Source organism: Dermacentor andersoni, chromosome 3, assembly GCF_023375885.2.
Source record: "Dermacentor andersoni chromosome 3, qqDerAnde1_hic_scaffold, whole genome shotgun sequence".
In the NCBI taxonomy this organism is placed as follows: domain Eukaryota; kingdom Metazoa; phylum Arthropoda; class Arachnida; order Ixodida; family Ixodidae; genus Dermacentor; species Dermacentor andersoni.
The window spans coordinates 67,691,838-67,718,400 of NC_092816.1; the positions used below are offsets into that span (position 1 = coordinate 67,691,838).

Genomic DNA, 26,563 nt, shown 5'->3' on the forward strand with positions numbered 1-26,563 from the left:
AAGCTGGCAGTGACCACCTGGCACAGCATTACCTCTTATCACCTCTGCAGCTAATGAAGAATGTAACTTGGATTGTGCTGAAACCTCAGAGCAAGTACAATAGTGCGAGTTCCTGGACATCAAGGCTTTTTATTACATTTCAGACACTGAAAGGTGGCTAGGACTTTGGCTTACTTACAATGCAATGAATTGTTTCCCAACAGACAGTAAACTAAGTCTATATCGTAAAAACAAGCTGGCGTGGGGACCTCAGAGTGGCATTACCCTCTTTACTTATTGCCTTCGTTACTTATTTAGTCATTGTTATTCAGTTCGGTCTTTAATTATTGAGACTTTCCTGCCTTACTAAGCCTCCACTCAGGGTGAGAATGTACGTTTTGCTATTGCAGAAGCACAACTTCCCGTCACAGCACAACTTAATATTCTTCTTCGAGGGCCCTTAACAAGCAGCGTGGCTTACTTGGCAGCAGAGGTGCATCTGGCACAAAGGCAGTGGGTCCAGCAGGCAAGCCCAAAGCAGTGGAGGAAAGTGGGGGAGCCCCTGGTGGTGCGATGGGGGGAGCGAACATTCCTGGATGAGGAGGAAACCCCAGGCCTGCAGCTGCTGCTGCCGCCGCCGCCGCTGAGGAGGCTGCGGCGGCGGAGGAGGAAGATGGGGAGGGCCCGCTGCTGCTCACAGGCAGCGGGGGCGTAGGCCGGTGCGCCGCCACGGGTGGCGTCCCCATTCGTGCTGACGGAGGGCCGTTGCTGGTCACCGACACTCCTGGGTAGGAGCCAGGCCCGGACCTGCGAATGGGGCAAAGAAGCACAGACTATGCTATGTGCTCTGCAGCCTCACTCCCTGCCTTAGTGCAACAGAGCAAGGAGGAAATGCTCAATTAAACTCCACAGAGAAATACATCCTCAACAGCTGGGGTGCAATGCAAAGATGATGTCATTAACATTCAGCACTGTGGAAAGTGGAGTCCTTGTAAATGTTACAAAATGAAACACCTGTGCACTTCACCAAAAATTTTGAAGGTGCAAAATTTTGAAACTGGCGCGAATCGCAGGATTTTGGAAAAATGAACGTTACTTCATCGCTGCTCAGTGTCAATTCCACATCTGGAACATGTGCTCCATAGTGATTCAATACAAGGTTAATTATTAAATTTATTAATTGGCTAACATCATTCTGCAAATTGTCTTGCGAGCAGTGTCTGTGTTTTTCAAGTAATCATGCTGATGTGATAGAACTGTGATATCTACCGCAGGTCTTTGACATTTGTATGCAAGATTCAAAATAGCAGACCCAAAGCCAACTACCATACGAGACTTGGACAAATAAATGTAATGGAGGAACTTGCCTCCTAATGTATCTCAATTTTACTTTGCCAAGATGCTCACAGCTAGCATCATCGTTTTGCAGTGTGGATGCTACCGGCAAACACTTCACAAGTGCCACCAGGATGTGCAAACTTTTGCCTTTGCCACAGTGGCTGTGGCTTTATATGGGAGATGGTATGTTCGTAGTACAATCGTTTCTGTTAAGCCAATTGACTCGAAATGGAAAGAGCTATTGGGGAACCGAAGAACGCTCACCCAGCCCAGGGCTTGGAGAAGACCAGGCTGGTGAGGCTGTTGGAAGATGCACCGGAGTAGATCCCAGGTGGCAGGTTGGACCTCTCCGGGACCGAGCCCAGTGGCGGTGCCAGGGAGCAGGGCGTATTGTTGCGCGATCCCCCTCGGCCGCTGCCGCTGCTGCTACTACTGCTGCCGCCGCCGCCGCTCTCCTTGCCCTGCAGCGACTGACTCAACTGGCTGAGGCTAGACAGGCTGCTGTTGGAATGCGAGCTTCCCAGGCTGGACGTCGGGGTCGGGGCGCGCGTAGGCGTGACCGCGAGGCCCGGGCGGGCGGCCGTGGCCGGCGGCGGCGTGGGCAGCGCGGCCAGGAACGAACTCTGCGGCGAACCCCGGCTGCTGTGAGGCGAGCCGCGGCTGTGCGGCGGCGGCTGCACCAGCGAGAAGGGGAACAAGGGTCCCGGCGCGGGCGCAGCGGCCGCGGGCGTCACGGGCTTGGACACGCTACCGCTGCTGCCCTCGCGGCTGCCGGCGGTGCCCGGGTTGTGGACCAGGTGGCTCGCCAGCAGCGGCGACGGCGACGAGCCGTGGCCGGCGAACGCGCTGCCGTTGCGCAGGGGAGGCGGCGCCGCACCGCCGCCCACCGAGGCCGCGGCCGCGGCGGCGGCGTGCGCTGTGGCGCCAACGGGTGGCGTCGTGGCGGGCGTCGTCGGTGTCCGGCTGTTGCTGAAGAGGTGGTGCTCGCGCGGCCCCACTAGCGAGGCACAGCCACCGACGCTCGAAGATGAAGACGAATGGTTTCCATTGAGCGCTTCGGGCGGCAGGTAGGGCGGCTGCGACAGCAGTTCAGATACGAGGCTCGGTGCCGGCGGGGGCGACGGCTCGGCCGACGGCAATCGGCAAGGCGCGGGGCTACCCGGTGCCAATCGGGGTCGCTGATGGATGCTACTGCTAACGGCGCTCACGTTCACGCTGTTGTTACTGGCGCTGGTTGTAGTGGTCGTGCTGTTCGAGCCGAGGGCCAAGGCTGGCGCACAAGACGTGGCACTACTGCTGGTCGTGGTCGGCGTGCTGACCACGGGCGACGGAGCGCTCGTCACGGCGGGCGTCACGGGCGCCGCGGCGGCAGTGGCGGGCTGCTGCTGCTGCTGCTGTTGGGGTAGCTGCTGTTGGGGAGGTTGCTGCTGCGGTTCGGCCGGCTGCTGCTGCTGCTGTTGCCACGAAGGCCCATTGTGCAGCAACGCGGCTGCTACGGGCGACGGCGGGGCTCGCCGTGCCAGAGGGGGACTAGAGCGGGCGCTGGGCGGCACGCACGGCGGCGCGGCTGCAGCGTTGGTCGTGGTGGCGGTCGTCGGCGTGCAGCTCGCAGTGGTCACGGCAGTGGTTGGTGCCGCCGCTGCAGCCGCCGCGCCGGCGGGTGTAGTGGTCGTCGTCGCCGCACTGGACGCCGGGCTGGCCGCCGCCTGGCCGAGGCTCGGCGCTTGCGGGGGCCCTGTACACACAGATGGGGACGCACGGCATCGTCAGGGTCGGCAACGCGGCATTCGGATAAGTAACGAAAAATGGTGAACAACGACGCGGCTGAGCAGCTTCTGCACTTGCACGTCCACGCCACGCCTGCTTCCTTTCCGAGGACTCAAAGCGTTATCTCTACGTTTAATGCAGGCTGCAACTAAATTTATTGACACCACTTTCATGCTAACCTTAACCTCCATTCGACAAAGACCAAAAGCCAAAACTTTGAAATTTCATGGGGCGGAGATACTGAAACCAAGTTGGAACTTATCCATGTCATTCCACTTTAGCAAGACTGCAGTACTTGCGGAGTTCCTGCAGTGCTATCCTACGAAGGGCGACTAATGCAAAACGATTCCGTACAAGTGGACGTGACCAATTACAGACGCAAGACCCGGCCGTTCCTCGCATTATATCTACCGTGGCCACACAAGAAGTGCCTCGAACCGACCCTCCTGCGGCGGCCCAAGCGAACGACCCTGCGACGAAGCGAACGGCCATGGCGTTACTGGCACGATAAGTCAGCCTGAGCGAACCGCCGTAATTGCGGAGACCACTTAAGCCCATTCACACCGACGGCCGGATCCGGAGACACGGCCGCGTTCCTCGCGCTTAACGACAACCCAGACGTGCGCAAACAACGCGGTTGCCGCATTAAGGAGGCACCGCTGGCCAGAGCACCGCCGACAGGAGAAGCGTCGTTATGTCCTGTTAGGGTCAAGACGTTGCCTCAATGTAGCAAAGGAACAGCGTGTACACGTTGGTCAGACACCGCAGCGGGGTCATCGCGTGGTGGACGGCGATTATGTGCTTCGAGTTGCGCGTAATAACAAAGAAACTTCCCGCGGCGAGAGAAACCTTCGCGAGCCGGAACAAGGAACTGCCGCACAGCGCTCATCGCCGTACCTAAAGGGGCGGCAAGGCAAGGTAGTGGGGTCCACCACGGTACGTCGTCGTAACACGGTGAGGTGCGGCGCGAACGACCGGCCTCGCATCTTCGCCGGTAATTTGCGGCGGCACACTGCACGTACGGCAGTGGTGACGTCTAGTCCTTGGGCTTCGCCCGCCGGTCGACGCGTAAAATGAGACCGCGGCGCCCACTTCATCACGCGCAACCTTGCGCTCTGCGCACCGTCATCGCCTCCGCCGCGCGAGAAGGAGGCGCAAGATTACATGTTTGCGCCTGCCCCTTTTCTTCACCGAAAGTGATTAGGGAGGCTCCGCTCGAGGCGCGACCCTGTGTGTTCCTTCCTCCTTCGCCCGCAACGTAGTACCAAGAACGGTTCTCGTCGGGGGGCTCTATCTATACACGCAACTTCCTCGTCGGCAGGCTGCAACACTAATCTATCGACGTGGTCGGCAGATTAAGGTAGCGTGTACATACGCCCGAAGCGCGTAGTTGCGGTCATTTGTGCAGCACGTCGTGAGCAAAGATAACCTTGGACCACCGCACAGCGCTCGGAGGACCGAGTAAAAGACGCTTTAAGGAAAACGCGATCGACGATAAGGTCGCGTTACGACGTTCCCGTCGGTGAACTCCATAGGCGCGGATAGTGGAGCATTATAGCGCGCTTCGATTTTCTACTCCACGCGTTCACGTCGCGCACGTTAATCGACTGCTTTGCTCAGTTTTTCAGCTCAGAGACTTCGCTACGGTTAGGCACAGCCCGAAGGTCGGTCAATTACTAGGTCGCCATTCGCAAGATCTGAGGGCACTGCTACAGAGGACGACGACGAAGGAGGTATATATAGAAAGCTCGTTTCGTGCACTGGTGCAACAATTGCAGACCCGTGTACGCCTAAAACCTGTTTCGAATTAGACCCTAGCCGGAAGTCCTACGCGGTCATAATACACCGTTCAAACGGCAGCAACAGCCGCTGAAACGTACCTTGCTTTCTGCTCTCGCATAGCGACAGCAGCTGGCCGTAAACTAAACCATCGCGTTCAGTGACACGCTCTGATTATAACCGCCTCTTCGCCCGAACTCTGGTCTGAAAGAGGAGAGCGTTGTGCGGCCACAGAGGCAAACACGGTTAATTCACCGACGCTTCTTTGTTCTCTTTTTGGCTGTTGTCAGGAGAGCAGGGGAAAGTAAACAGTAAACAAAGAAAAATAAAGGCCCACCCCTGGCGGCAGCAAAATAAAACACGAGTGTTCGCACGTCTCGGCAACTATCCTCACTATAATAACGCGGGGCAGACCAGAACGGGGCAACCTCAGCAACACGCCCGTTCGCCGGCGGCAGGACGCAGCGGGCGGAAGGAGCAGCTTCGGCCTGCGGTTATCATCACACACACACGAACACACAGACACCAGCTTGCCGCCGCCTGCGGAGGGTACAGGGGAGAGGGAGGGGCAGGGGGGGGGAGGAAGACTTAATCGCCGGGCCGATGCCGCCAAAACAGCCGCCCTCCGGCACGCACGTACAGCCGTCGGACGCGCACGCCCGCCCGTCCCCCACCCCGCATGCAATGTCCACTTTCCTTTCGCGTCGGCCGCTAATAACCGTTTTCAGAGGCGCTTCGAAATCGCTCGCGCCACCGCCAAAGCAGCAGCAGCAGCAGCCCCAGAGGTCGGCTCGGCGGGGGGAGGGAGCACGCGAAACCCAACGAACCGTTCATCCATCAAGCGTGACTTGCAAACGCTGCCCTGCCCCCGGCCCCACTCCTCGCCGCTTTAGCACCCCGCGGACACGCTTCCGACCCCCCCCCCCCCCCCCTCGCCAGCCCAACCGGCAACGCTCGGCGGGGCCATTAAAAGCGCCGGGCAGCGGGCGCGGTGCGTGACCGCACGGTCCGCGGCCCGCCGCTCTCTCCTCAGCTGCCGAGCTCGGCGGCGGCGGCCCCCGCACGCACCCACGCACACGACCGCGTCCACGCCGTTTGATGCGGCGTGCCTACAATGGGCCAGCGCTTCTTTCCGCGTACAACCACCACCACCCCCACAAACCCTTAATCGCGCTCCCCTTCGCGAAGGTGTGCGGGATGGTGTGGTCGTGCAAGCGCACGCCCGCCGAGCACGCGCGCGTTGCAACGCCGGAGAAATAATGCGGCACGCGGTTTTGCCGCGCCAGCATCACACGCCGGTCGGAGCAGCGCCAAGCCGATCCGCATGCGTCTCGACATTGCCGCGTTCCCTCGCGTATGCCGAAGATGCGACAGGATTTAAGTTCAGTTTTTCAGGATGGCCCGACCGAAAGCAGTCCCCAAGACTCAATTCTACGTGCGCGTGCTTTCATGTCTGTGCAAGGGGCAAATGCAATTTAATGTTTACTTTAATGCACAGTTATGCTGGCGTCTTTATATAGATTGCATCACCAGCAAGGCCTCCAGAGTGCTGGGTTTTTTTCGCAGAAATGCCAAGACTTTGCCGCTTACCGCTAAAGAGCGCTTGTATAAAACTGACATTCGACCAGTACTTGAATATGTTTGTCGTGTTTGGGACCCTTGGCTGCAGATAGACGTTCATAAGGTTGAAAGGATTCAGAATTTAGCTGTGCGACTTGTGCGTGCCAATTATACCCGCTATTTTAGTGCTTCCAGCGCAAAGGCTAACCTTGCATGGGAACCACTTCAGCAGCGAAGAAAATCCCTCAGACTAAAATGGACTGCTCTTTGTGGGTTTTAACCCACAAAGAGCGGTCCTCTCAGCCACCTTAGACAAACTGGACAAGCGCCCAATGACAGGAAACAAGATCCTTGGAACCTGGCCTACGCGAACATCAGCGCGATCCGCTATGAAGGCGCTGCTGCGATACTTGAAAAGACACAGGACTTGCGAAAAGACACGGAAAAGACACAACAAATTGTGACTGTACACTGTGTGACGTAGGACTATACGGTGACACTGCGTAAGACTAGGAACGCCTTTGCGGGCTGCGTGACAGTGCCGACAGAAATAGTTCGTGTGTACGTGCGTGTGCGTGTTTAGGCTCTTTTTTTCCTTTTTTGTTATCCTTCTTTCTTTCTTACCTATTGCATCCCCTTGTCCCTCCCCCAGTACAGGGTAGCCAACCGGAGATAATCTCTGGTTAACCTCCCTTTCATTTGCCTTTCTCTCTCTCTGCCCACTGTGCGAGATTCCATGGCCCAGAAATGTATGGATTATTACAATTTATAATGAATAAATTTCCGAATATCTATGGACTTAGCGCCGTATAACGTTGAATTATCTGTTAAAATGTGAACTACTGTACAGAATTTGGCGTTAAAGTTCCAAGGCGCTGTTGCAAGAGTTCACTGTAATTAGACAGCTGGGTCTACCGGCGATGTTACACACCGCGTAAGTACAGCGACTGTCACATCACGTTACGTGCATGCCAACAACCGCAGATATGTCGCCCCATCGCTCGGTTCGCGGCAGGCGAGCGTCCGGCTTTGCTGTCACCACGGGACAAAGGCAAAACATCAAGGAAGATAGCAATGGAAAGTGGATCGACGCTCGCTTTTACACTCTCATCCGATTTAAATCCACGGCTCCGGACTAGCGCGCTCCTAGAGTGGTCTCCTATTATCTCTGTTCTCATTCGGCAGAGCCCAATCATCCATTCGGACAAAGAGAACTCCGGTGCAACGAAATTGACGTGCAAACGAGAATTCCTCTCCTGTAAGCTCGTGTAGACGCCACCTCTTGCTCTCTTACCAAGCGGAACGATTTCTTGAATACTCGGTAAATTATAGTTAAATAACAACATCAAGGCGCAAATAAAAACGTGTTGACAATCCCTTACATATACAACAGCACACTACAAAGAGAGCACTGGCCCAGGCCGACCTACGTAGAGTTTATCTTTTTTTTTTTTTGCTTGGCCGAGACCACGATACGCGATAACAGAACCCTCTTTCTAGCCCCCTGCCAGATTTCTCAGAGCCGAATTCAGCAGCATATCTGGTGTACCAACGATATCTTGATTTTGGGAGTGTCGGTTCGTCCTGACATAGTGTGCATATATTAACAGCACCATAAGGACGAGGACAAGAGCAACATATATACGGCAGGACGGGCGCTGACATCATGCGACAGCCCTGTCGTACATGTTCTTTTCGTCCTCGTCCTTGTAGCGCCGCTTTATGTGGGCACATCTACCACCCGTATAAAGAAAGACATACTACACTTTATATCTGTCAAGATTTATGATAGCGCATCCAGAAGTGGCACTAGAAAAACGCGACGCAGTAATGAATCTTCATTCCGTATTTGCATAGACCCGCATGCCAGACGGAGGCCAGCTGGAGGAAACGGCGCAAATCAGGCGACCGCGCCAAGACACTGGGAGCTTGCACCGACAGTTCCCGAACATTTTTTTTTTTTATTCGCACCTGCGGCTCCGAGAAGAGCGGCGACGGCTGCGATAGCGTCCGAGTTGACGTCGCGACGCTCGCGATGTTGCGCGCCAACGCAGCTGGAGCGACACAATGCGCCGCGCGCGCGACAATTGCTAAAGCTGCAGGCTGGCGGCAAACGCACGGCGAGTTCGGTCGGCGAGACGGGCGCGCTTGGTTCGCCGCTGGATCACGTCTCGCGCATAAAGCACGGCCAACAGCCGATGTCCGCACGGCGCGTCGAGCGACCGCTTTCGGAAAGAGCAATGACACCGGCGTAAGGCCCCAACACCCCGGACGACGACGACGTGCGGTTGCCATCGACGCGTGTCGACGCCGCCCCTGCTAGCCCCCGCAAGGTTACCGCGCAGAGCAGCAACAAACCCGTCGAGGGGACCCTCGCGCGAACCCCGAACGACTTTAAGCGGCCATCGCGCTAACGTTTAAAGACGCGGCTGACTTGCAAACAATGTCGTTAGCCACAACTGCCGTGAAACTACGGGCCCGCGCAAACAAGCGGGACGCGAGTGCGCACGCTCCCAGCATCGTTGCTCCCAGCAAGCGACATTCGGGGCGGGGGGCGCATGCTGATTCGAGAGGACGAAGCCCTTCTGTCGCCTATATAGTGGTCAAGTGAAAATCAATCGTGCAGTTTTATGCCTCGAAAGCTCGGCGGTGTCGGACAGTCGATGTCCTCGCTGCGATGTCCACGAGACTGCGCATTCATAAACGGCGAGACATCCCTTGAGCCCACGATCTACGAACGCATAAGTGCACCTTCCCCTCCCCCCCCCCCCCCCCCCACTTGCTACATACGACCTACAAAACGCAGACAGCTTCGCGATACAATCGCTTGAACTAACACGAGCACATTCGCGCAGCTAAACCGCAGACCGCGCAAAGCAAGACAATGACGCAGCAGGCGACACAGCGGAACACACAGACAGCGTTCCTCGTCGACACGCGGCGCAAAGAGTCACCTCGGCGGCGGCGGCGGCTCGACACAACTGCGGAGCCATTTTGATCGCCGCCGTATAACGCGTCTTTTTTATCCCGTGTTTTGCGCCGCGAGAGATCCGCGCGGTAACGACCCATTTACGAGCCAAGTGCTGCGCGGCGGCCCCCATTCCATGCACACACACACACGCACTAACTAGCGCAGTCCGTGCGGCTCTGTCCAGCAGCCCAGCCGAAAAGAAAGCCGGCACCCCACCCCGACCCCTCACACTGCCATCGTTACAACCACATATCTTCCTAATACGGCCGAGACACGCAAAGACGTGTTCCCCTCTCATTCTAATGCCGCCTGGCTCGCTCCCGTCTTTCGGGCTCCCCGCGCCCTGATGACTCCCTAATACTGTGCAACGTTCTACAACGTCGGGCAGTAGTACTCCACCAGCCAACGACAAATCAAAGCAGTTCGGAATGCTTCGAGCCTAAGATAGGCCGCTTCGGCGACGTAGTGGCCATTTCTCTTAGACGAGTCGCACCATTTTCCCACCTCACTCAAAGCGGTTGTGTTCAGGACGCCGCTTCCCATGGAATTTACTATATGTCTAACCCAACAAAATGAGAAAAACAAAATCAGAAACGGACCGCCATAACTGGTCCCTTTTATAGCGCTGAGTACCTTGGGGGACATCTTCACTGCGTGAGCTGCTGCTGCACGAAATTGGACGGCGAATAAAACGAGAATAGAGGTAAACGCGAGGCAAGGGCGACTCTCTCCGCCTCCTCTCTTTTTTACGAGCTCGTAAAAGCAGGCAACATCTAAGCGATGGACACACGCACGAAAGCGGGTAGTGCGCCACTCTCGGGAAAATTCAGTGGGATCAGTGGGAGAGAGAGAAAAGCAATAAAATGAAAAAAAAAAGCTATCAGAGGGAACAATGTGTAAGGACAGAAAGAGGGGGGGGGGCGGCGTCACCGTCGCTCAGGCGACTAAAGAAAGCTCCCACACTCAGGCCGTGCACGGACTTTCCCCCCTAGACGCTCCTACTGAGTAGCTGCCGCAAAACACCGGCTATGTGTATACGTGCGTACGTGCGTGCGTGCGTGTATATGCTGAGTGTGCGCGTCAGTGTGCGCAGGCCATAGAATCCCAGCGATCGAGCCTCCAGTAATGGCCGTACTTCCCAAACTGCCATCCGATAGTCGTCGCTGCCCACCCTGCTATCGGCGAGAGGGGATAAATAAGCGCTCCCCCCCCCCCCCCCCCCCCGCCATCCTTAAGGCCTCCCGCGGTATTTACACTACCGAGTTAGAAGCCGCACGGCAAACTCTCCGCGTAATGAACGTCGTTCCGTACACGCCGATCATTTAATGGTGGAAACGCGCGCCATCTTTTTCTCGCATCTCTCTCTCCTTTTAGCTCGCGGGTGGGCTGGAAACTGCAGTTTGGCCACTTGCGACAGGCGCGGCGCGAGAAGTATATAGCCTAACGACATGCCCACATGCACTGCGACAGTAAAAAACTGCTGCAAGAGTGAGCCAGATATTCATTCCCCCGTGATACAATCCACGACGCCGGTTACTGCGAAAATTACACAATAGCCGCGTGATAACATTAAGACGCGTGGCACGAAGATATAAGGGTTCACTGCGCAATGACGCAGGGGCAGTTTTGCTCGGTTTTTGACGGCGATTTCAACATGTAGTCGGTGCTACAGGCGGTTCCTCGTAGCTACGAAATTTGCCACGTTTCGCTATATGAACGGCCATCTCAACATATTAGCTCGCGAAATTAACAAAAATGGAGAGGGACAACAAAGCATCAATAGAGACTTTTAGCGCGTCCGCTATTCCGGCAAACCGGGGCGGTTTGGGTGGATTACCGGATGGTCGGGGGCGTAAACGTGAGCGGCCAGATTGATGGCTCCAGCTGGTGGTGCAAGGCTCAAGCACCTAAACACAGAGCCAATTGCTATATTCTTCTTAGCTGGGGTGTAAGTTTTCGAAAGCGATGTAAGTGTGAACACAATTACGCCACTGCCGAAAATTTGCACCAGCAGCGAAGCAGAATAAAGTAGGTTACTGCAATTTTAGCGATGTGTTTGTCTGATTGAGCTCTACAACACCAGGCGGCTGCACCGCTCCGGCCGCTCACGTTCACGCCCCCGAACATACGGTAATCCGCCCAAACGGGGCCGGTTTGCCAGAATAGCGGACACGCTAAAAGTCTCTAATAAAACAAGTGTATAAGGCTAATAAAAAGAAAATCCGCGAAAAAGGTTACGAAGATCCATGCATCGACGCACAACATATACGTGGCACAATCGGTAGTCGATATGCGAGCACGAGACGTACTCTGCACTGTGTGTGTGCGTGTGTGGTTAAAAGGAGAACACAAACATGAAAAAAAAATTCGACAGTTACGACAGCAAACTATTTTCTCAAACGTCACTACAAATAAGCATTGCGACGCGTTGGGAAGTGTGCAAAAACAATTAGCCCACAACAAGCAGCAACCGATGGTGCATGGACTAGCAGTTGAGGCCGTATGCACGCTGTACCCAAAAGGCGTGCAGGAAAAGAGTGAGTGAGTGAGTGAGTGAGTGAGTGAGTGAGTGAGTGAGTGAGTGAGTGAGTGAGTGAGTGAGTGAGTGAGTGAGTGAGTGAGTGAGTGAGTGAGTGAGTGAGTGAGTGAGTGAGTGAGTGAGTGAGTGAGTGAGTGAGTGAGTGAGTGAGTGAGTGAGTGAGTGAGTGAGTGAGTGAGTGAGTGAGTGAGTGAGTGAGTGAGTGAGTGAGTGAGTGAGTGAGTGAGTGAGTGAGTGAGTGAGTGAGTGAGTGAGTGAGTGAGTGAGTGAGTGAGTGAGTGAGTGAGTGAGTGAGTGAGTGAGTGAGTGAGTGAGTGAGTGAGTGAGTGAGTGAGTGAGTGAGTGAGTGAGTGAGTGAGTGAGTGAGTGAGTGAGTGAGTGAGTGAGTGAGTGAGTGAGTGAGTGAGTGAGTGAGTGAGTGAGTGAGTGAGTGAGTGAGTGAGTGAGTGAGTGAGTGAGTGAGTGAGTGAGTGAGTGAGTGAGTGAGTGAGTGAGTGAGTGAGTGAGTGAGATAGATAGATAGATAGATAGATAGATAGATAGATAGATAGATAGATAGATAGATAGATAGATAGATAGATAGATAGATAGATAGATAGATAGATAGATAGATAGATAGATAGATAGATAGATAGTAAAGACAGGAAAGGCAGGGAGGACAACGAGAAGGCCTTCTGGTTTGCCATGCCCTGCGGTAAGGATAAAGAGGGGAATAGAAAGAAGGTGAACACTGCGTGCACGCAGGAGGACGCGTGGAGTTCCACAAGCGACCAAGTTCGTGAAAAGAACACTCACTTGGATGGTGAGCTGGTCCGGAGAAGAGATCAGATCCTGCGTCGGACGCCTGTAAAGAGAAACACACCGGTTATAGAGACACGCGTGAACACCAGGACTAAAATACAGAATTACGGATACCACACAGAACGCACGACATGCTGCCTCGATCTGTCGCGCAACCTACACACTGCGGTATACAATTCATTCGCAAGAGGGGCCCTCACGGTAAAACCGGGTCGCGCGAGACATCAAAACGGCTCCATTGGCAGGGCAACACGAAGAACTGGCGCTCTCTGTAGTGCGGCCTGGGAGCTCTAACAAAGCGCTCATTTTGATGATAGACTCACGCGCAGTTTTTTTCGCAAAGCAACGCTGTGGACGTCTCCTATAATAACGATTGCGTGCGCTATATCCGAGTTATTCGCATTCATAACGGCGTTTCTGAAATATTTTTTTTTTTTCGCTTAAGCGCCGAACCGGCCACTAACGTTAAACTAATCGCACGGAGATCTCGTATACAGCTTATTCTCCGACCGTCCAGCCGCGTTTCGCGAAGGCCAATTTCTTGCTCTGAGCACCGACGTACATTGATTGCGGCGAGGCGCTGTGACATGTTCCGAGGGGCCCATAAATGTCGTCCCCCGCTGTCGGCGAGACGATATTAAACTATTATTCATTGCTCGCTAACCGGGAAAGCATAAACCTTGAACGTCGGCATTATTATACGTCTCCAACATAACATCCGCTCACTATACGGTATACGCCAATGCGAATAGGCTCGGAATTTATGCGACATTAATAAATCATTACCGTCGCCCGGAAACGCAGGCAGCAACGCAGTAAACTCGACTGGGGCACTGACTTCGAAAGCGCAGGGAATAGGCAGCGGTGAGGCGGCTTTGCGTTTGAATTGCGCACGAGGACGCGATAGCAAGCGGCGATCCAGCATGAGACAAATAACACCGTGCTCCATCGAATTTTTCTTTTAAAGGTCTGTTTTTCTAAAGGGTCGTCGCTATCGCGTGCGGACAGTTAAACCGCTACGAAAAAGGTGGGCAGCACAGCGCGGGCTCGCGGCCGTCACATTGCAAGGGCTATTAGAGAATATTAGATTACGGAAACGCAGGCGTTGGGGCCCCCTAATCTAAATAAATCTAATGTCTACGCCGAAGTTGGAAAACTCAAAAAGTGCTTTCTATGTTCTAGTGGCACTGCTCGCTTGAGCGTCGCCAAACACTTGCGGTCTGTTGTGTGGACACCTACAGGGCCGCCATAAAGTTACGCCTTAATCTCGCCCACATGCCGCAATGTTCCAGACAAAGACGGTCTGGTTCGTGATCTACAAAAAAAAAAAAATTATCTTTTCTTAACTTTTTCCCGTAGTCGATCACTGGCAAATGAAGAAAAAAAAACAAGCACGAAAAAAATATTTGCAGCGCTTAACATTCCACTCGATCCCCATAAATAATGGGGTGATGTTAACACAAGCGTAGCGTTATATGGCATCAGAGGGACACCCAACATGCAGACACACACGAACACTTCGGAGGAACACACCACTCTCGCCGGTAAACTCCGTTCATTTCTGCCGGAGTTTGCTTCGTGTTACAAAAAAAGGCCACATTTTTTTCGCCATTGTCTACAACCCGTAAACATCGTTATAATCCTTGCTCGTGCATATTCATTCCTCCATCCTTGTTTACAATAATTTAACTCCATTCCCCACTCCCTATATGCAGAGTATATCATGTCAGCGGTAATACGCACGCCATGAAAGAAAGACCGCCTTCCAAGAGAGGGCATCTATGACCCTCCTTTCTATGCGTTATTTTCAAGCGTTATGGACGAGACGCCGGCACATGCCGCGCTCTGCGCAACGGCGACAACAATCTTGACATCCAGCGCCATTACGAGCCCACTTCCAAGTAAAGGGTGCGGGAAGACCGAAGGTCTCTCTCACAGGAATTTCCAATCACCCCTGTCCTTCGGAACCCACTGCACAAGCCTGCAAATATACTAATGGCGAAACGCGATGAGGACGTTGAAACAATAAGTCATTTCCCCGCGCAACGCACAGATTTCGTTACGCGGCAATTAGCATCCGCAAAGCGTCGAGCCAGAGCAAGCAATGCATCACGGCGCGCACCGAATCGCGCAAACTCGCACAAGATTTATCAGCGCAGCAACCGCGTACACATTCTTCTCCATTCTCGTCGAGCGTTATACCGGCGCGGCCCAACCCCTCCCCGAACAAGCAAATTCGTCAGAAGCGAAGTAAACCAGCGCGACGGAAAGGCCAACGCCCATAGCACGCGTATATTATATATATATATATATATATATAGACAGCAGCATGATATCAGTCGCGAAAACTATATGGTGGGGGCCGGGTCTCCGAAACAAAATCGCTCGACCCAAATAACGCGCGCGCGAACTTAGCGCGCAATTGGAGCGCACTCGTCGACGAACGGGAGAGATAGAGGCAATTAATGAGATTCCTGCCGACCAATTATGCACGGGGCGACACGGAAAGCTAGTCCACTCACTTACAGCGCAGCGTTGTGAACAACAACAACAACAACAACAACAACAATAATAATAATAATAATAATAATAATAATAATAATAATAATAATAATAATAAAGTAAAAAGACGAACGAACGATGCCAGATTCCTCCGATTCGAAAGTGGTTAGCCGGGCTCGACGTATTACGAAGAGAGAAAATTGTACCGCGACTGCCACATCATCGCCGACCGACAAATGCAGCTGAAATGGGCAAGTACTTATCCGACCAATGTCGCCAGTCGTGCGCCAACCCGTAATTCAATGCAGCAACGTCGCTGTCAGCGGAACCCGTTAAAGCTCCGGGACCAGCTGGCGTCGCTATCTCGATCGCGCAGCTGCAGTTCCGCATAAAAAGGGACGCAGACAAATAATAGTGACAGAACAGCGAATACAGAGAGAGCTGGTTGGCTGGGCTCCACTTGGCCCTGCCGTGTTCGACGGAAGAAAAAAAAAACCGGGAGGCTCTTTAATACAGCGGAAGCGGAGTAAAGAATATTAAAAGGAAAATGGTGGAGTGATACTCTGCGGGCGAAAAAAAAAAATACAAATAACGAAATACAGGATCAAATGAGGCAACTCATGACACACAGACGGAATTTATTAAGTATGAATAAAAGAAACGTCGCACGTGGCACAGGCAAACACATTTTCATGATTGCACAGCGTACATCATATATAAGCTATAGTGCACCACATGCTGCTTCAGCCCGCTCGTTTCACGCCGCGAGCCTTTGTTTACCTGCGCATTTTGTCGTACCGCGAGATTGCCAAATGAAATGAAGTGAGGGCGCCTATACGCTCGGTCGAGTCGGTTCATTTCAAAGGAAAATGAATGCGTTTCGTATTGTCTCCAACCCCATCGAACGGAATAAGCAGCTCCTGACAACGTGGATGCTCTTTTCAAAAGTCAGACACCCGTGAAGTTATGAGCTCTGTTCTCGCGCTAAAGTCCTCACCGAAGCGACTCGAAAGATTTGAAAAAAGAAAAAAAAAGGAAGTAATGAATGAACTGGCTGCGGCGGAGTCGCCTGGAACACGTACGTGCTATTTAAAACACCAAAGCCAACATAAAGGTTGCGGTAGGGGAGCTGAGAGTTCACTATCGGGTAAAAAAAAAAAAGAAGAAGACGCGACCATATATCGACGCGCAGGAAAAAGTCACAAATTACTGGCTGCCAGGCGAGTCAGCGATACGGCTCGGAACAGCGTGTAAAGCAGTTCAATCGCACGATGCGCGGGATGCAGCGGCTCGTAACCGCCGCACGAACCACAACCGCGCAATAACATCGCCCGCGTTCGAGAAACGGCGAGACCAACAGAACGCGCGAGTGGTCGTCCGCGCGGTTTTGGACTTGTCTTTCTCTTCTCTGCATACCCGAGCAAAGTACTCCGCCGCACACGATGTCGGGCTAGGTGCCCGCAGTGTTGAGGACGACCAACCCTTTCCCAAATTTCGTGGACGTGCGAAAGAATGCCCGACAGAGTCAGCTATTCAGCCTAACACAAACCAACAACAATCACTTGCGGAGCAGTGGGAGGTATACAGATCGCCAGCTCGGGCCTGGGGGTGCAGAGGACAATCCTCCACCAAGCCCAGCGGGCGGCCAAGGACAAGGGAGCCCTGGCTGCACTAAGGGGGGTAGCACACATCACTCTTTCACCCCCCTTTCCCTATCTTAACTACGTTTAGTACTAGTACTACATATGTATGTCGCAGACATTTACGACAAAACGCTTCGCAGCTGCGGCAACCCCAGCAGCAATCGGCCATCGTCGTTTAAAAGCCGCACCGCCGCAGGTACAGGGAAAAAGGACGGGCCTCCTCCAATGCGAGGCCGGCACCAAAACGCGAGGAGGGGGCGGCAGCAGCGCCCCCATTTCCTACACACGCCGCCGCATGCAACAGAGCATGGACACACGGCGCCGTCACTGCGCGCGTACACGGCGGCGTGGCGTGTCGAGGCTTGCACATGCGCGTGCAGCAATGCATACGTATCTGTCTTCGAATCGTGAAACAGCGAGGCCCGCGAGCAGTGCAGACGCGATACGCTTTATCACCGATGGGAGATTAGAGAGAGAGAGAGAGAGAAAGAGAGAGCAACAAAAGTGCACGCATCGATCATCAACGCACGTGGACCGTCAAGGAGCGCGTCGAGTGGATGTGATACACGCAAGGGGATCGATCAGCTACATTATGGCGCGAGCTGGGCAGAACAGACCCGCCGTTTGTCGCTTTTTTTTTTTTCTGTTTTGCCCACATAAGATACAACATTAATATATGCCCACACACAAAAAAAGTGCAACGAGAGCTTCGTACAAACATGCGAACAGTATGCCCACAAATGTACGCGTCGACGAATAATAGCGAGCAATATCGGCAGTGCGGAGCAATCAATTATGGAAATGTGAATGCTATACTTTCATCCGTTTTTTTTTTTTTTTTTTTTTTTTTGCGTATATCCAAATCGCGCAGGGGAAAGAAAAAAGAGAAGGAGGTCGACGGTCTATCGCAGCGGAGATTTCTAACAGCTCACTGCGCAGCGTTTTGACGGGGAAACAACCCACGAGAGAATTAACGAATCGCCAGCGGCGCCGATAATTTTCCTGGAGCGCCTAAAACGCATGCACACGTTGGGGAGGAATCGGTGGAGGGAAAAACAATAAAGATAAATGGTAGAAGGCGCGTATTTAAGAAGCGCGAGGAAGGCGAAGCACACGCGAAAGAGAGAGGGGGAAGAGTGGAAGAGGAGGAAAAGAAAAGTAACCGAGCGAGGAACGAGGCCAGACAGGCGGCCGCAAGATCATTTACATACCGACGACAACCGAGATCAAATCGCTCGTTACACGCGCAATTTCTCTTTCCCCCCCCCCCCTTATTTCCCTATCTCGCTGTCCTCTACGTCTTCTTCTGGCTAGCTACTTTCTTCGCCGCACTTAACTGCAGCCACGCACGCAACGATTATTTTAATGGCATAAGAGGCCTGCTGATACGCGCGCTCTTTTTTTTTTTTTTTCCCCTTTTCCCATCTCCATTTTCGACATGCCCAGAAGCAAGCAAGTGTGCGCGTCATTACTTGCAAAAAACGGCGAGATCGCGCACGCAGAAAAAGAAGAACGGAGGGTAGAAAAAAGTAAAGAAAGAAAAGCGGAAAAAGAGAAAGGGGGAGGGGGGTACGCACGCAAACGTCGTCGAGTCGAATCACCGATGACACGCAAGAAAGACATTTACAAGCGCAACGCAACAACAATGTAACCCCCCCCCCCCCCCCCCCGCACAACAATGGGTATCTAACGTCGCACGCGCGCCCCCTTTACCGCCGCGCACTGTACGGCAACTGCGCCTCCCTCTCTCTCTCTCTCTCTCAGCCTGTGATGCGGGCGCGTGGCACCGCGATCGGAAGAAATGTTCGACCCATTATTTGGCCACGTGGCGTCGAGCATACGCGGATCGTTCCCCGGCCGCCCATTGTGTAACGCTTCGCTTTGCATCGTTCCCACAGACACATCGGCGGCCACCTTGCTCACCGGAAGGCGATGGGGGCTCTTCGCGACAAGCGCGTGTTAGCTGCGTACAAGAGCCTAACGGCGTTTTGCCACGGTATACATACGCCTCCCGTCGATGGCGCAAGCAGGCAAACGCGCTTCGGTTACAGTGGGGGGAAAATAATGGAGTAGCGGTTCGTAGGAGCGATTGCGTTTTTCCTGACCTGCGCACGCGCGGGGGAATCGAATTCGGAAGAGCACATAAACGTGACGACCACGAGAACGTCTACAGCGCTCGTACAACAGAGCGGGCGTATTTTCCTTTTAGACGGCGCCAGTCTCGTGTGCAATGGCTGCATTGTGTTCGTGGGTCGCTTTGAACAAAGGCATTAATGCTAAGGATAAAAAAGCGCGTACGACCATTTGATTTCGAAATCAATGCGGGCGAACTCGGGAGCTACGACGTGCCTCGTCATCATCTTGCGGCCCAGCTTGAGGCAAGTTCTGTATAGTCTACGCGGCCCGGCGATTTAAATGTGCGCCAGTGGTCAGACGCCATCGAGAAGTTCGTCGGAGACCCATTCAAAAACGCTTACGCGTTTGAAGGAATACCTATAGCACCAGATAGGACACAACACGTAAGGCGAAGACAGCGAAGCCGACGGGCGCGGGCGATGAGGAAGGAAGGGAGAACTAATTACACGAAAGCAACGGCGCTGGCAAACACCGATTGCCTGCACCGAGAGTGAAAAACGCCTTCAGGTGAGATCTTTTGTTTTCTTTTTCAATCACTTTGGTTTGATCCGTCTTCACCGAGTCAACTATATATATGTCCAACGATGACGTGTGGCTTCTAGCACACAGTGTTAGGAGCCACACGCGTATCCACGTAGTAGGCACACGCGTATTCACACGTAGGAGCCACACGCGTATCAACGCCACACACGTATCAACGCAGTGCGTTGATACGCACTGCGTTAAGATGTACGGACAAGGTCGACCAGAGAGTCGTCGGCGCGACGTGCTGTTAACCACTTATCTCTCAAGCCCGAGCAAAGTCAGTTAACTAATGATATCTAAAGCTTGCGGCGAATTGAAAGAGGTTCTACATTTAACGTTGACCACCTGATACTTGTAATGAAAATTATGAACCGAGCTTGTTAAAATATAACATATTACGCGACACATATGGCGCAGACATCGAGGACACGCAGCCACCCAATGGACAATGTCACAATGATACGAATTTCAGATCGTCAATAACACTACCCTATAAATGGCTCCAAAATGCGCATTCCAACAAGGCGATAGTTATGCACGTGTTATACGCTGCCAGGGCTTGCTAGACTGGAGCGAGCAAAAAATGCCTCTCGACCACGGAGCTCCCGACACTCGAACTAAGTTCCGCCAACGAGGGCTCATAAAAATGCAGCGATCTCGGAAGTCCCGTCAGTGCTTTCCGAGCGGGCACGTAAGATTGACTGACTGATGCAGTTTACTGGCGCAAGGGCCAGGTGTGGCCAAAGAGGCGCCAGGGCGCGCACGCAGGATCGCCGCAGGTCGGTGTCAAAAAGCACACAGGGCTCCTCCCCTATACTTCACTCCGTGCTCAGGCGACGTGTTTACGCAGCCGATATGGCTGGCGGGATTTTACTTCCACTCTGCAGCAGTCGATAGCTGCGCGATGAAACGTATATATCAGAAGACCGAATAAAAGGAGCATCACTCGGCCCAATGCGAGCACTTCACTACCGAGTGCGTGTGAGAGAAAGAAAAGAGAGAGATAGCAATGCGAAGCGCCGGCGGCAGAGGACCAAGCGGGCCGATAAAGAGCGCGGAATCCCAGAACAAACACCGCAGGGCTCGTATCAGGCACCGCGTCGCTCTTTTACGATATATTGCCCGGATTCGTCGTAACCCTCTATCGTGGCAGCATACTCTATAAATTGCAACACAGAGGAACGCGCCCGCTTGTTATTGCCACCCCCGAAGAGGCAAGCCGCCCGCAGGGAAGGGAGGGTTAGACGGATCGAAAGCGAGGAAAGAGCGGAGCTCGGGTGGCACGCTTCGCATCTCAACCACCGACCTCGCAGCGGCGCGCACGCACGTCGCATTTAATAAGCGGTGGAGCGAGCGAGCGAGCGTGCGTCGACTCCACGAAGACGGCATGCCGCGCCGTCGGCGGGTGGGCCGCGGCGCGATATCGCCGTCACGCGCTCGGCGGGGTGGGAAGCGCAAGCGACATCGCCGCCGCCGTCGCGGCAAGTAGCAGAAGCAGCATCGAAAGAATCGCGAATGCATCGGCGGGTGACACACACACTCGCGCGCGCAGCGCGGCAGCCACAGAGTCGGCGAACAGCCGGTCGATCGACCTTGGTGCGAAGTTCGTAAGAAGCTCCTACCGCTGCGCACACACAAACTGTGCACCACGATACGCCACGAGCAAGAGATAGATAGGTGGCGCAATCCGCGCGCCGAACCTGCGGGGGGAGGAAGGGGGGGGGGGGCGTCTAGCGGCGCATTAGTGAAGCCAGACGAGGCGCCAAAATGAATGTCCGCAACGCAACCGCGTGAGCAACATGCCGGATTCGGCGCGCAATCATAATTCAAAGCCGGGGTCGCGCAGGAGATAAGAGAAGCCTTTCTCCGACAAGCTCTTCACAGGAAAGAGAGAGAGGGGAACAACGGGGGGAGGGAGTATACGACGAGACCGAGAGGGGGGGGGGGGAAGCGGCAGAACGGGACAGGAAAGGAAACGACGAGCACTAGAACGAAAGCTATACATAACCGCTCGCGGCGCTTTGTCGGCGGCCTCTATCATGCTGCGCACGCTCCGCGGAAGCTCCCGCCGCTCTTGTCCTGCGCGGGTGGGAGGGACGACGTTTATCCGCCGGGCTGCGGAGAGCGATCGCTGGCGGCTCTTCGGCATGCAAAAGAGGAGCCCCGCATGTTACACCGCTGGGCGCCGTCTCTCTCTCTCTTTGCCGCAACCAGAGCCAAAATGACGGCAGCAAGCGAATATATATAAAGCTCGAGACCGTGGGAGTTGACCTGCGTGGCGGCGACGAATACGTGCACTGGCGTGTAAGGTGCCAAGGATGTACACACTTAAAGGGACACTAAAGGTTACTATTAAGTCAACGTGGACTGTTGAAATACCATCACAGAAACCTCGAAACGCTTGTTTCGTGCCAAGGAGAGACTTATTTTAAGAGAAAATGCGTTCTGAAGCGTCCGCGTACCGCTAGCGCAGTTCAAATCGCCCGCCCTCCGATCGAGGAGCACTGACATCATGGTCTCATAGTGACGTTGCGCCAACGGTGAGTAGAACGGCGTCCGCAGACGGCGCTACGGTTTTTCTGCGCAAAACGCAAACGCGCGGCCAGAAACAGAGCCAAGACAGAGCCGACAGCAGAGCGAAAGCGGGAGTATGGTGGCTAGCGGAAGGAGAAACGAATTACGTCCCACATTACGTCCCACGGCACACGGAGAGTCCGTTTTCGTTAAACTATAGGCTGCGGCGAGCTCGCAGCGTGGTCGGCGTGATCTGTGAGAAGTGACGAGCCTTTTCGCACTCGCAACAGGGCATAAAAAAGTGCGAATCGACGCAAAACTCGACCTAGAAACGTGCTTCGCCACAGCCAGGGCTCAATACGACCCAAGCTGGCGCGACCCAGATGTCGTTTCCCGCACCGCCACCAGGCGCCGCTACTATACCTCAAACTCCAGCGCAAGACGCCCATAAGCTGGTACTTTATTCTATGGCGCAAACTTCGACGCTCGACGCAGTGGACCCTGACACCGACAGATTGGCTCGCGATGGTGGGCTCAACTTCAGCGATTTGAGCACCGACGAGCGCGACCTGCTGCTGAGGGCTCGCACTGCCGGCGTCGTTGCGTACTACGACGGCGGCCTCGACACCGGCTCTCCGGAGCGGGAAAGCAACGAGGGCTTCCCACGACATCACATGGACGTGGCATTCTCGCTGCTTGTTCCAAATGAAAGTGTCGCGAGCCAGCAGAACCCTCACAGCACGACGCGATAACGAAAGTACTGAAACTCCACAGCGTGCGCAGCGCAGAGTCGAGCGCGCAGAGTCGAGCGAAAACGAAACCTTTCGAACACCCATATTACTGAAGGGTAACGTCAAAATGTTATCTTTTTTCTTAGAGTCGAATAGACGTAGACAAGTAGCATTTTTTTCCGTCCTATAACCGAATGAAATGATATTTTTAATACGAGTAGTTGAGTATTAGTAACACAAATTATGAGGAGTCCTTTCGTCATCGGGCTAGTACCGGAATGTCGCTGGGGGGTCTCAAATCGTGTCATGCATTTACCTCAATTTCTCGGTTACTAAAGCTCTGTTCGCGATTAAATTGACGCCTTAGACGTTCTAGAACATTGCTCTACCACTTTAACTTGAGTTTCTGGTAACCTTTAGTGTCCCTTTAAACACGGCGAAGGAACGACGAAGAGACGTACGAGGTTAGACCAAGTTGAGCTGCTTTCGTTTTTGTGTTACCGGCGCCCCTGAATCGACTCGAAAATCCCTTGAGGTTGTGCGCATAGCAATACGCTTACGAGAAGGCTTTCGAGTAAATATAATGCGCATCACCCTCGCTTCAAGGGCGGCGGATAACGCTTAGCTCTGTCTGCGCTGCACCTAACAATCGAGACGCGGCGTTACGGTGTAAACAGCATCAGGCGAGAGAACAGCTTCGCGATTATCTCCGAACAGCGTGCAACGCTGCACCTGACGCTGCTGCCGCCGGCTGCAGACAGGCAAGGGAACGGTTTGTTCGGGGCCACCTATCGACAATCGCTGCCCTGCGGCATCCCCCCTTCTAACGAGCGCAGACGGTGGTGCCCTAGCAGAGGCGCCAGGGGCTAAACGCTAATTGACACGTCGTTAGCGGCTGGCACCACCGTCTCACACAGCGGGCTAATGAACGCAGGCCAACGACACCTTGGAGACCGAAACAAAACATCGAAAGAAAGAAAACCGGGTGTTGCATTTCTGTATGCATTTACACGGAATGCATAGTTTTGTACAGCCAGTGGCATTTGCTCTCCGTATTCCGGGCGTCGGGCGGCTAATTTATGTTGACGTCTTCAAGGAGATACGTCTGCACCAGTCAGCAGTAAGGTTACTGACTGGTAAGAGGTTATTACCGGACAGGCACCACGTGTTGCCTTCAAGCACCGAGCTCGTTATTCAGCTACAATTGACCTAACGCAGCTGCCTACGACGGTCTGATAGAATGGGGGGAGGGGGGAAAACTGACAGCGAAAGCGCACGAAACCAACTGGGCGCAACTGAGACTCGCACGTGTTATAATCGCAAGGGCTAAGTCCTTTGGATCTATCCACCAACAGAAAAGTTGAAATGCGTCATCACTGAAGTAACAAAGCAGTGCTCACCACGCTCCCAATTTGTCCCGTATCCAGCAAGCGAGCCACAACGACAACTGAAAGACAGCCCCGTTGTTCGCATACTCTTTTTTTATTTTTTGCTACCTTCTCGCCTCCCCAGAGCAACTCAGCACAGTGTAGAAGGCCTGAAAGGGGTGCGCACGGTGTGCCGAGCAAAGCATGTCTACAGTGTAGGCACAGAGAAGCAAAACAAAACGATCTGTAGTGTAAGCTGCTCGCCTGGCTGCGCGCACAGTGCTCGCCGAGCCACGGTGCCTTCCCTCGCTTCCTCAATGACAGCTGGAATTCTGTTTCGCTCGGTCCGCGTGATAAATTGCAAAGCCCGGTGCGGCACACACGCTTGCGCAATCCAGGTCGCGGCGCGCACAAAAGTAAAGCAAGCACAAATCTCTTCTCGCGTGCGCCGCAGAGTGCTCTTCGTTGTCTCACTACATGCCTCTCTCTCCCTTCACACTCTCCGCCCCCGCAAGGGGAATGCTTCGCACGCATCGAAACACAGACGAACATTTCGCGCTGTGTACTATGTAATAATGTGCGGCGTTTTTTTTTTTTTTTTCTTTTTGGCCGACGCCTGACGAGAGCGGGAAGAAATGGCCATGCTCCAGCAATCAAATAAACCTTACGACATCTCAACAGATGTGCGCGCGGAGGCAAGCGAGCGATTATGTAAACGCCAGACGACGGCACTCATCGTTCGCGTTTCCTGCAGCGAACGTTACCACGAGACCTTCTAAGCCTTTCGACATGTCCCTCTAATGCTATGCAGCCGCGTCTCGCCACTCAAAACTCGCCCGTACCTTGATAGGCCGCTACATACGGTGTTTATATATACCCTCGAGACGTATCGCTCTTCGTTTCGTATGCGTGCGTATACGAACCAGGAAGTCGACCGGCGGCACAGAGCGTGCAGCAATCTTTCTTGGCGTAAGCGATTATATATATATATATATATATATATATATATATATATATATATATATATATATATATATATATATATATATATATCCTACTTCGGCGCGGAGCCCGACACGGAAGGCAAGCGCCACAGCAACGTTCGGCGATGTGGAGCGCAAAACGCGCTAACATGGCAGAATCCTGGCCCAGAAATCGGAACACAACCACTAGGCATGCAATTTTCAGCGCAGAAGAAACATGGTGGATGGCGACAGAAGAGCAGCTGCGCGAGCACTTCCCCGACCTTCCCCTTCTTGCTCGAACGACTGCGGCACGCGGGATATACCCACACAAGAAAGACGAAGACATCACTGCTTTCCAGTCGGATTTCTCGGGAGGCAAAATCCATTTAGGGCGAATACAGAACACTAGATTCGCCGCAATGCCGTCTTTATTAAATACAAAAGGAATGCCGAAACAAAAGCCAGTTGGCTCCTTCAGCAGTTCGAACGAGTTGGCGCTGGTTTAGCGGAAAACGTATTGCGCTTTCGCGCGAACGTCTGCCGCCTGAAAAAAAGGCTCATCCTCACTTCCTTTCAGGAAAATTAAATGCGCCAGTTCCTATAGCTTGAACGCAATAACAGCTGAAGAAGAGAAGAAAAAAAGAAACTTCCCTAATGCACTGCTAGAAGCGAAAAAAATAATAAACCTGTAACGGCGCGTTTCATTCTTAATGCTGGTGCCGCCAAACAACGCGTGCAGCCTCTACCCGCCGTTGTCAAAACCGATTCCATCCGCGCCACCTGCATGCGAATTCCACCCCTTCCAGTACCGCGCAGCATTGCAGAGGCTGAAAGCGATCGAGCGAAGGCAATTTCAAATGTCTATTCTATTCTATTAATTTTCTATCGCTTGCCTTTCGTAGCTGGCCGACAGGCCACCACGCTTACGTTTATCGCCGGTATCGGCCACTAATTGCGGTGGCTGATAAGACTCAAATTACTTGCAAAGCATCCTTACGCAATGATGACGACGCATTAGGAAGGGGGAAAAGAAAGAGCGCACTTTCTAACGTTCCACTACTTTTCTTTCTCTGCATTTGCTGGGACATGGCTCGCACGATCCCGCGCGCCGTTATCACTCGAATCGGCCACTCTGCGCGAAGCGCGATAAGAATAGAAAGTGGAATGGGACGTCACAAACTATCGGCCCATCCGTTTTCCAAGCTCCTCCTCGAGATAAGGGGCGCGGAGGGAGTTGCGCACGCTGTAAGTTACAGGAGGCGACGGGGCGCACTGACGATGAAGTCATCGACCGCTCCCCTTCCATGCATACGAGGCCGGCATACACGGGCGTCCGCTGCACTGCACACAATGCACGCGCGGGACACGGCGGTAGCTGCGCCAGCTCGCACGCTCCCCCTCACAGGGCGGCGTGAGTGCGTGCGTGCAACCACTCGGCTACACTAC

At 53.7% G+C, this 26,563-nt stretch overlaps 1 protein-coding gene across 4 annotated transcripts in view; it reads right to left on the bottom strand.

Annotated features, from left to right (window-relative positions):
- The window catches only part of tay (tay bridge), a 412,490-nt gene that overhangs the window by 24,142 nt on the left and 361,785 nt on the right, over nt 1-26,563 (bottom strand). For all 4 annotated transcript variants that reach the window (XM_050193859.3, XM_050193868.3, XM_050193845.3 and 1 more), the window contains 3 exons: nt 12,729-12,777; nt 1,582-3,052; nt 461-786 (listed from right to left, as the gene is read on the bottom strand). In XM_050193859.3, coding sequence (XP_050049816.2) covers nt 461-786; nt 1,582-3,052; nt 12,729-12,777 — 1,846 coding nt within the window. The remainder of the gene's footprint in view (nt 1-460; nt 787-1,581; nt 3,053-12,728; nt 12,778-26,563) is intronic.